General features: G+C 42.4%; 1 protein-coding gene across 4 annotated transcripts in view; it reads left to right on the forward strand.

Annotated features, from left to right (window-relative positions):
• GJA10 (gap junction protein alpha 10) overlaps positions 1-11,409 on the forward strand; it is a 37,980-nt gene extending 26,571 nt beyond the window's left edge. For 3 of the 4 annotated variants that reach the window (XM_054491140.2, XM_054491142.1, XM_054491141.1), the window contains one exon: positions 10,777-11,409. In XM_054491140.2, the coding sequence (XP_054347115.1) occupies positions 10,777-10,815 (39 nt within the window). In that variant the 3' untranslated portion in view covers positions 10,816-11,409. The remainder of the gene's footprint in view (positions 1-10,776) is intronic. The other variant, XM_054491143.2, reaches the window with a different exon arrangement.
• Positions 11,410-11,727: the final 318 nt, after the last annotated feature.

Genomic DNA, 11,727 nt, shown 5'->3' on the forward strand with positions numbered 1-11,727 from the left:
CCCTTCCCAATACCATATAATCTGTAGTACCTAGCCTACAGTTCAAAAAAAAAAATACTTGTTTCCTTAATATTTATTTTGTGCAAATAAGTGTTTAAATTGTAAAAATTCAGGCAACACAGAAATATATAGGCCAAAAAGAGAAATTTTCTGTTTTATTTTTGTCTTCTTACCACCCCCAAATCTGTTCTTTCTTTCTTTCTTAATTAATTAATTTTTTGCTTTTGTTTTTTTTGAGACAAGGTCTGCTCTGTCGCCCAGGCTCCAGGGCAGTGGCATGATCATGGCTCACTGTAGCTTTGAACTTCTGGGCTCAAGTAATCCACCCACCTTGACCTCCCAAAGTGCTGGTATTACAGGTGTGAGCCTGGCCCGTGAAGTGTTTTTTGAATGCTTACTAGGTACCAGGCACTGGATGCTGGGTGCTGGGATATAACAGCTCACAGGACAAAACAGTCCCTTTTCTCACAGTAGAGAAAAATAAACAAATATTTAAAGCAACTTCACATAGTTTTAGGTGCTAAGAGAAAACAACACAGTGATGTGGACAAAGGGACACTGGGAAGTAGATGGTATTACTTTAGATGAGGTTATCGGAGGTGGGCTCTTGAAAAGGTGCTGAAGTCCTGGGTGGATGGGGCCTTTCAGGCAGAGAGACCGGTAAGTGCAAAGGTCCTCGGGTCTCTGGAGCTACAGAAGGAGATCACTCTTGTGGCGGTGACCAGGAAGGGGAGGGATAGGGATGAGGTTGGAATGGGCAGGGGCCTGATGTGTAGGCCTTTGAGACGGTGAATAGAAATTTGAGTTGGAGCAATTTGCACTTTTTCCCCTAGATAATATTAACAAGGTAAAGCAAATTCAGATCTTTGTGAATGAACGGCTGTCATGTTTAATACACTTGGAGCTCTATAAAACTAGAGCCACTATCATATATGCTTATATAGATATATATGTATTTTTAATAAAGTCTCTCACTTACTTCAAAATTTAAGGATGATCTTTTTCCTGGTCAGTCATTTCAAGGGAACAATAAATAAAGTAGAAAAGGATGAACTGTTTTGCATATTTCTGTGGAAGAATGGAAAACATACTTTGAGAGGTTTGGAAAATTCACTGTGCAGAATGAACAGCTTATATATACTATCTGTGCAATTTTTCTTGGCTGGGGTATTTAAATGCAAGAGCTCCTCCAAAATAAGAAGCCACATTCATTCTTGTCCAAATCCCTCTGTCTCTTCTATTGCAAAAAGAAGTTTGTCCTTTAGTTGTTCATAACTCTTATATGGTGGTAGATCCAAGCGATTAAAACATGTATGGCTTCTTGGTAACCAAGTGTCTTTGCCAACTTTTTCAATGCAAAACTTTTGAGGCCCATTACTTCCCATGAGCTCAGCAAATCCTCCTAGAGGTAAACGGCAGGTTCCAGTGACGAACTGCAATAGTTGCATTCTTACTTCATTGTCTGTCTCTTTCACAAACTGCCAAAACCAAATGATTTGCTTGCCGTTTCTTGTATCTTTTGTACTTTGTTTTTAAATCTGTGATGCTTTTCAAATTTAATTCATAATAAATTGATGCAATTTCATACTTAGGAACATATAAAAGGTAATGTGAACTCTGCCACTTTTTTGTGTTCAAAGTTTTGGTTTTTATGAAGCCAGATGGATTGAAGAGTTACATAAGCATTTGAATGCTCTAATATGAGGCTAATGATTTTCTGTTAGTGTTTGAATATCTTCATTCCTCTCAAATTCATAACAGTTCTGTTTATCTGAATTAAATAACCATATAAAAATCTTTTGGGTCTCCCCGTTTTTACACAGATAATTATTTTTGTCGTAACACTTTTTAATTGTTTTTCATCATAAGGGCCTTTGCTGAACTACAAAAATGTGTAACAAATTAAAATCTGATGTGAATGATATTAATGCTACTTTTAGCAAACTGGGCTTCCTAATACAAAATTTTAAATTTCAAAAAAAAAAAAAAAAAAGAAATTTGAGTTGGATAGCACAGGGATAGGCATGGGCTGATACATATGTTGTAAAAAACAATCACTATTTTTGGAGAATCAATTGTAGTGGTAAGAGTAGAATTAGGGAGATCAGGTAGGAGACTGTGCAGTGGTTCAGTGAGCTATGAGGGTGGCTCAGACCAGGGGTACCACTCTTACTGATTTGGAAGAACAACAGTTTTTAAAAGAATTATTGTTTTTCAAATTAAAGTAATACATGCTAATTTAAACAAATTCAAACAATATAAAATAACATAGAGTAAAATGTGAACCTGACCATGGGAAAGTTCATCTCCTCTTGTTCTCATCTGGACTCAACCCCTACTTTTTTCCCCCAAGGCAACCTCTGTCCCCTGTGAACACCATAGGGTGTGTCACTGGTACTTTCCTCAGTGCCTTCATAAGCAATCCTTGAAGACAAATACATGTCCACGCATATTTATTGTTCGTTATTTTATTTTATTTATTTATTTAGAGACAGAGTCTTGCTCTTTCACCCAGGCTGGAGTGCAGTGGCCCAATCTCGGCTCACTGCAACCTCTGCCTCCTGGTTTCAAGCAATTCTCCTGCCTCAGCCTCCCGAGTAGCTGGGATTACAGGCACCTGCCACCATGCCTGGCTAATTTTTGTATTTTTAGTAGAGATGAGCTTTCACCATGTTGTCCAGGCTGGTATCAAACTCCTGGCCTCAAGTGATTTGGCCTCCCAAAGAACTGGGATTACAAGCGTGAACCACTGCGCCCGGCCTATTTTTTATTTTTATTAAAAAATATTTTTAAGTGATATGTAATATTTTACATATTCATGAGGTACATGTGATATTTTGTTGCATCATAGAATGTATAATGATCATTTCAGGGTATTGGGGTATCCATCACCTTGAATAGTTATCATTTCTGTGTGTTGGAAACATTTCAAGTTCTCTCTTTTAGCTACTTGGAATTATATAATACATTGTATAGTCACTCTGCTCTGCTATCAGACATTAGAACTTTCTATCTAACTGTATGTGTGTACCTGCCGACCAACCTGTCTTCACCCCCCTCCCACCCACATACCCTTTGCAGCCTCTGGTATCTATCATTCCACTCTCTACCTCCATGACATCAACGTTTATAGCTCTTACATGAGTGAGAACGTGATATTTACCTTTCTGTGCCTGCCTTATTTCACTTAACATAATGACCTCCAGTTCTATCCATGTTTCTGCAAATGACATGATTTTATTCTTTTTTATGGTCAGATAGTATTCCATTGTGTACGTATACCACATTTTCTTTATTCATTTGTCTGTTGATGGACACTTGGGTTGATTTCATATTGTGAATAGTGCTGCGATAAACATGGGAGTGCAGGTATCCTTTTGATTTCCTTTGGATAACTATCCAGTAGTGGGGCTGCTGGATCATGTGGTAGTTCTGCTTTAAGGTTTTTGAGAAACCTCCATACTGTTTTCCATAGCGGCCATACTAATTTACAATCCTGCCAACGTGTTTAAAAGTTCCCTTTTTCCCACATCCTCACCAGCATCTATTTGTTTGTTTTCTGTTTTTTTAATAATAGCCATTCTAATTGGGGTAAGATGATATCTCATTGTGGTTTTGATTTGCATTTCACTGATGATTAGTGATGGGTTTTTGTTTTGTTTTGTTTTTGCTTTTACAGAAAGTCTTGCTTTGTCATCCAGAGTGCGGTGGTGTGATCATACCTCACTATAACCTCGAATTCCTGGGCTCAAGCAACCTTTCCATCTCAGCCCTCTGAGTAGCTGGGATTACAGGGTTGTGCCACAATGCCTGACTAGTTTTAATTTATTGTAGAGATGGAGTCTTGCTGTGTTGACCAGATTGGTCTTGAACTGGTCTCAGGTGATCCTCTTGCCTCAGCCCCCTGAAGTACTAGGATTACAGCAGTGTGCATGGCCCACTGCTCTGATGTTTATTATGTCTTTCCTTCTACTAATTTTGGGTTTCCTTTGTTCTTGCTTTTCCAGTTCCTTGAAGTGCATCATTAGGTTATTTAAAACCTTTCTACTTTTTAATGTAAGTGTTTATTGCTATAAACTTCCCTCTTACCACTGCTTTTGTTGAATCCCAAAGGTTTTGGTATGCTGTGTTTCAATTTTCATTTGTTTCAAAAACTTTTTAATTTTCTCCTTAATTTCGTCCTTGATCCTTTGCTTATTCAGGAGCATTTTGTTTAATTTCCATGTATTTATATAGTTTCCAAAGTTCCTCTTGTTATTATTAAATAATTTCTATTTTATTCCATTGTGGTCTGAGAAGATACTAGATATCTGAAAAATTTGTTGAGACTTATTTTGTGTTCTAAAATATGGTTTATCCTGGAAAATATTCCATGTGCTGATAAGAAAAATGTGTATTCTGTAGCTGGTGGATGAAATATCTGTTATATAAATGTCTGTGAGGTCCATTTGGTCTAATGTTAAGCTTAAATCCAGTGTTTCTTCATTAATTTTCTGTCTAGATTATTTGTCTAATACTGAGAGTGGGGCATTGAATTCTCCAACTAATACTGTATTGGAGTCTATCTCCCTTTCTTTTAAGATCTAATAATATTTGATTTATGTATCTGGGTGCTCCTGTGTTGGATGCATATATATTTAGAATTGTTATATGCTCTTGCAGTTGATCCCTTTATCATTATATAATGACCTTGTCTGTTTTTACTGTTTTCACTTAAAGTATATTTTATCAGCCATAAACATAGCTACTACTGCTTACTTTTGGTTTCCATTTACATGGAATATCTTTTTCCATCCCTCTACTTTCAGTCTATGTGTATCATCTCAACTGTGACATGAGTTTCTTTTAGGCAGCATATAGTTGGGTCATGTTTTTAAAATACATTCAGCCACTCTGTATCTTTTGAGTAGAAAGTTTAATCTGTTACACTCAAGGTTATTATTGATATGTGAGGGCTTATTCTTGTCATTTTATTAATTAAGTTCTGGTTGTTTTGTATATGCTTTGTTCCTTTCTTATTATCATTGTGGTTTGGTGGTATTCTGTAGTGGTAACATTTGAGTCTTTTCCTTGTTTGTGTGCTTGCTTGACCAGTGGTATTTACATTTTCATGATTTTCATATTATTATTTCACTTTTTGGTATGGGACTATCTTAAGCAGTTCTATAGGGAAAGTCTAGTGGTGATGAATTCCCTCAGCTTTTGCTTGTCCAGGAAAGACTTTATTCCTCCTTCATTTATGAAGAATATCTTTGCCAGGTATGGTATCTCTGGTTGACATTTTGTTTTTTTGTTTTTTTGTTTTTTTTGAGACAAGGTCTGACTCTCTCACCCAGGCTGGAGTGCAGTGGTGCCATCTCGGCTCACTGCAACCTTTGCCTTGCTGGGCTCAAGCCATCCTCCCATCTCAGCCTCCTGAGTAGCTGGGACTACAGGCACGTGCCACCAGGCCTGGCTAATTTTTGCCTTTTTTTGTAGAGATGGGGTCTCCCCATGTTGCCCAGGCTGGTCTCAAACTTGTGAACTCAAGTAGTCCACCCACCTTGGCCTCCCAAAGTGCTTGGATTACAGGTGCAAGCCACCGCACTTGGCCTGCTGGCAGTTTTTTTCTTTCAGCACTTTGACTATATCATCCTGTTCTCTCCTTGCTTGTAAGGTTTCTGCTGAGAAATCTGCCATTAGTCTGATGGGGGTTCCTTTGTAAGTGCTAGACACTTTTCTCTTGCTGTTTTTAGAATTCTCTCTTTGTCTTTGACTTTTGGCAGTTTGACTATAGTGTGCCATGGAGAACACCTTCTTGAATTGTATCTATTTGGGGATCTCTGGGCTTCCTGAATCTGGATGTCTAAATCTCTTGCTAGATTTGGGAAGTTTTCATGTATTATTTTGTTAAGTAGGTTTTCTAATGTTTTCATTACCCCTTCACCTTCTGGGGACATTGAAAATTTGAATATTTGGTCACTTTATTGGTGTCCTATATATCACATGGACTTTGCTCATTTTTTAAAAGTATTTTTTCTTTATTTTTGTCTGACTGGGTTATTTCAAAAGATCTGCCTTCAAATTCTAAGTTTCTTTCTTCTGCTTGATCTAGTCTGTTGTTGAAGCTTTTGAATGTATTCTGTATTTCATTCAATGAGTTTTTCAGTTCAAGATTTTTTGGTTGTTTTTTATGATGTCTGTATCTTTAGTAAACTTCTCATTTGTATCTTGCATTCTTTTTCTGATTTCTTTGTATTGTTTTTCAGTATTCTCTTATATTTCACTGAGCTTCTTAATGTCAATATTTTGAATTCTTTTTCTGAGATTTCATAAATTTCTTTTTTATTGGGATTTGTTACTGGAGGATTACTGTGTTCCTTTGGAGGTGTCATATTTGTTTGCTTTTTCATGTTTCTTGTGTCCTTACATAGGTATCTGTGCATCTGTTGTAAAAGTTGCTTTTTCTAGTCTTTGAATTTGCTTTCATAGGGGAGACTTTTTCCTGAAGATGTATCTGTGGTTGTTTGGGTAGGGCACTTTGATTCTTGGTGCATGCACTGGAGTAGTCTCTGTATGATTTCTTTGGCTGTAAACAGTGTCAGTGTTGCCTGTGATTTTCTTGGTGGCTCATGGTGTGATTATTAGTGGAGGCTATGTTGAAGTTTGGCTGAGGGCTAGGCCAGTAGGTGGGCCAGTCTTTAGGCCCCAGTGGTGACAGCAGTGGGCTGGGTGTGCCTGTTCTTGTATCCCAGCATTGCTTATGCTGGCACAGGTATTAGTGTGTCCAATCAGGCCAATTCTTGGGCCTCCAGGTGGCTTGCTTGAGTGGCAGGAATAGCAGCAATGGGCTAGGTGGGTGGGCAGGCTCTTGAGCCCCTTAGCAGCAGGCCTGGTGTGGATGATGGCAATTGCAGTGGTGGGATAACTCTTAGGGATCCAAGTGGTCTGCACTGGTGTTGGTGGTGGCTGCAATAGTCTGGGAAGGCCAGTCCCTAGGCCTATAGGTGGTATATGTGGGTGGCTGCCAGCTGTAGTGGTAGTGGGAGATTGGGTGGGCATGACCAGAGACTATGGGAGGAATGCTTAGGTGTCAGTGGTGGTGGACTGGGCTGGGCAACTTCCACACCCTGAGATGGAATACTCAGGTACTGGGCTGAGGGTTAGAGCTGGGCTGGGTAGACCTGCCCTCAGGCCCCCTGGTGATGTGTGCAGGTGCTGGCAATGATAGACAGGGGTGGGGTGATCCCCAGGCTGCCAGTGGAATGCTCAGGTAGGGACAGCAGCAACTGCACTGTGGCCCTGCTACTGGGGAGGCCAGGGTTGCTTTCAGTGAGAGCAGCTGGGGCAGCGCAGCAGTTCACAGCGCTGCCATTGCAGGCAGTGGAATTTGTCCTCACGGCATGTGAAAATGCCAGGCTGCCTCTCTGCTGGGGGTGCAGTTGGGTGGTTGTTGTCAGTGGCTCCTGCCTAGCCCTAGTGTGGAGGGGGCTGGGCTCTTAAAATGGTGCCATGCTGCTGCTGCTTAGGGCTTGAGAGTGTGTGGGACACAGCATGAGCTCCCCCTCTGGAGCAATGCTGCTGTTCAGTTTCCAGGCAGCTCCCTACCTTAGTCTCAGTGCCCTTGAGGCTGAAGGTTGAGGGGCTCTCCTACAGTTAAGAATCTGTGGTGGAAATGTAGATTGCTGGGGGTCTCTCACTTACCCTTTCCCCACTTTAAGGGGCCTCTCCAGGCTCCCAGCCGATCCTGGATGAGCAGGCTGTTTTGCTTCCCTCTCCTTCCTTGCTTTTGGTGTTTCCCATTCCTGTGTTGAATTCCAATGCTCTCTCTTAGATGATCTGTTTGAAGTGTGATTATCTATTTGCTATTTTGGTTCCTTTTTATGGAAGAGGCGAGTACCATATGCATGTAGTCAGCCTTCTTGAAGCCCCCCAGCCTGTTGTTTTTTTTTAAAAATATAAACGTGACCATACTCTGGAAATGTCTGTGCAGTTTGCTCTTGCTCACTTAATGATCTATCTCAAGCATCTTTGTCAGTCCCTATAGAGTTGCCTTGGTGTTTATCTCAGCTCATACTTTTCCATGGTGTGATGAACCATAGATATCTGATGGCCATTTAGGCTGTTTCTTTTTTTCCTCCTACAATGTTGCATTTAATGTTTCCTGCATGTATCTCTGATAGGTACCTAGAAATGGAGTTGTTGGTTTCAATGGACATGCACATTTTTTTGTGTGTGTGTTTTGTGTGTGTGTGTATTTTTGAGACAGAGTCTTACCCTCTCACCCAGGCTGGAGTGCAATGGCATGATCTTGGCTCACTGCAACCTGTGCCTCCCGGGTTGAAGCGATTCTTCTGCCTCAGCCTCCTGAGTAGAAGGGATTACAGGCGTGCACCACCATACCCGGCTGATTTTTGTATTTTTAGTAGAGGTGGGGTTTCTCCATGTTGGCCAGGCTGGTCTCAAACTCCTGACCTCAAGTGATCCCCCAACCTTGGCCTCCCAAAGTGCTTGGATTACAGGCATGAGCCATTGCGCCCAGCTCATTTTGGTTTTTTTTTTTTTTTGGAGGCATGGTCTTGCTCTGTCACCCAAGCTGGAGTGCAGTGGTACAATCATAGTTCACTGTAGTCTTGACTTCCTGGGCTCAAGCTGTCCTCTCACTTTGGTCTCCCAAAGCACTGGGAATACAGGCATGAGCCACCGGACCTGGCTACATTTCGTTTTGATAGATGCTGCCAATTTTTGCTCAGGAAGGGCTATTCCAACTAACCTCTCACCAGCATAGCACCCATTTTCTCATACTCTTGCCAACAGCAGACATTATCTTACTCCCTTCCCCATCTGATGAACTAAAAATATTTCTCTTTGTTTTAATTTACATTTCTGTGATTACTACTAAGGTCGTTCATATGTTTATTGGCTGTCTGTATTTCTACCATGAATTGTCATCGTTTATTTTTCTGTTGGGATATTTGTTGTTCTTCTGATTTCTAGGAGCTCTTATATGGTATTATATTAACCTCTTGTCTATATAGACATTGAAAGATCTTTTTTCCCAGTCTGCTTGTCTTTTTTCCCTGTTTATGACATCTTTAAACTTGTAATTTTATATTTAGTATGAAAAATCTCTTTGCCTTCTAGGTTCTTTGTCTCGTTTGGGAAGGTATTTTTCAACTCAACATTATTATTTATTTTACTTTAATTTTTTTAGAGATAGGATCTCACTCTGTCCCCCAGGCTGGAGTGCAGTGGCCTCATTCACTGCAGCCTTGAACTCCAGGGCTCAAACGATCCTCCTGCCTCGGCCTTCCAAAGTTCTGGGATTACAGGCATGAGCCACTGTGCCCAGCCCAACTCAACATTATTAACAAGGATTATGAGGTGGATATTTGGAGGGTGGATTGTTATAATTTATTGAACCTTTTGGCTGAGAAGTTTTACACAATTTAACAATCACCAAAGAATGTGAAGAAGATGAGGAAGGACACCACCTTATTGAGGGCTGGATCATGGTCTGGACACCCTGTGGACTTCCTCTCTGTAGCCACGTGCTAATTTCCATTTTACAGATAAGGAAATAGGTGACTTGTGGCCAGGCACGGTGGCTCACGCATGTAATCCCTGCACTTTGGGAGGCTGAAGCGGGCGGATTACGATGTCAACAGATCAAGACCATCCTGGCCAACATGGTGAAACCCCGTCTCTACTAAAAATACAAAACTTAGCTGGGTGTGGTGGTGCGCGCGTGTAGTCCCAGCTACTCGAGAGGTTGAGGCAGGAGAATCGCTTGAACCCGGGAGGCGGAGGTTGCAGTGAGCCGAGATCACGCCACTATACTCCAGCCTAGCGACTGAGCGAGACTCCGTCTCAAAAAAAAAAAAAAAAAGGTGACTTGTCTTAAGTCACACAATTAGGTTGTGTGAAACACAGGCCTTGGGACAAAGCAGGGGATAAATTAATATTTATTGGATGAGCAAGTGAGCTGGAATTGGACCCTCAGCCTGTCTGACTCAACCCAAGCTCCTGTTCCTACACCCATGGCTGCCCCTTGCTCTCCCGGCACATGGCCTCCTGAGTTTAGCATATTTTTAGCATCAGAGATAGATTGTTATAAAATAGACAATTCTGTATTCCCTTTCCATATTATGTAAAGTCAAAAAAATCTGGCTAATTTTTTTTTTTTTGAGACGGAGTCTCGCTCTGTCGCCCAGGCTGGAGTGCAGTGGCGCAATCTCGGCTCACTGCAAGCTCCGCCTCCCGGGCTCACGCCATTCTCCTGCCTCAGCCTCCCGAGTAGCTGGGACTACAGGCGCCTGTCACCACGCCCAACTAATTTTTTTGTATTTTTAGTAGAGATGGGGTTTCACCGTGTTAGCCAGGATGGTCTCGATCTCCTGACCTCGTGATCCACCCGCCTCGGCCTCCCAAAGTGCTGGGATTACAGGCGTGAGCCACCGCGCCCGGTAAAATCTGGCTAATTTTAAGGGGACTAAGATGGAGCTTAGGAAGAAATTGACTTTTTAGTTTTAGGCCTGAATTTTTGCACAAAACAACAAAAACCACAACAGGCGGAGGAGGCAGCAGGAAGGATCCAGAGTTTTCACTGTAATGCTATTGGGCACCACCTTTTACACGGACGTTCACCTGTGGGGAAACACAGGGAGAGCTGCCGTCTGCAGCAGCTCTTTGATCCCCAGGATTTTTGACATATATAGAATCCCAGGTGGGTGGGTAGGGCTGACTCTTACAAGTCGTTTGAGTCTGTTTTGTTTTTCGGTTTCCTATCTCTTTCAGAACATGCTTCTAGAACTTTCATCTATTATGAAAAAATAATGCATCAGGAGCAACTGGTACCTGCAGGAGGAGAGTTGTGCCTTTGTCAGCTCAAACTGCAGGAAGCGCTTTGGGACCCACACCCTCTGCAGACACACACCAGGCGAAGGGCCCTGTTCAGGGTGCTCCCAGCCTGGGCTCACTTCCACAGGAGACCCTTCCCTTATGGGGGCTGGGGACAGATTCTCACCCTGCCTGGGCACATTGCTTGAGGGAGGTCTGATGCTCGGGCAGGGAGGAGCTGTACACTGTCAGAGGAGATCTAGGGACAAGAGCGGCTCTGCCTCAAGGAGGAGGATTGGTATATGTCACCTCTTCCCCAGTCCCAGCACAGCCTGGTGGGATATTTTGCAAGAGAGTACAGCAGCTCTGCAGTGGCAGCAACAGTAGCAGTTGGCCCCTTAAACATGGGTGCAGAGCAGGACGGGAGCTTTGTGCTCAGCCTGAGGTCAGATGTGCTTCCTGTCTATAAAGGAGAGGTTGACAAGGAACTTTTCAGGCTTTTCCTCTCACCAGTTCATTTCTTGAGGATGAACCAGTTAGATTTTTAATTCATCAATGGCATGGAAATAAAGTATTGATTAAAACACTGGCAAACACTCGCATGCTTTTTTTGTATCCTTCTGGGATGATTCATGAGTAGTGGTGATGCCATGATTGTGCCCCCGCAGGAGCTTCCTAAGAGTGGTAGAAGCCAGCACCTCTTCCTCACCCTGCCCGCCCTCCGAGTGGTCCTAAGCCATCCGGGAGAGTGCCCTGTGATGTGCACTGACTAGCCAACCCATGAGGCTGCTCCTCTGGTTGCTGCTTGGCTGATCTTGGCTCACTGCAACCTCCGCCTCCTGGGTTCAAGCCATTCTCCTGCCTCAGCCTCCCAAGTAGCTGGGATTACAGGTGCCCACCACCAGGCCC

The sequence above is a fragment of the Pongo pygmaeus genome, chromosome 5 (assembly GCF_028885625.2).
Source record: "Pongo pygmaeus isolate AG05252 chromosome 5, NHGRI_mPonPyg2-v2.0_pri, whole genome shotgun sequence".
Classification (NCBI taxonomy): domain Eukaryota; kingdom Metazoa; phylum Chordata; class Mammalia; order Primates; family Hominidae; genus Pongo; species Pongo pygmaeus.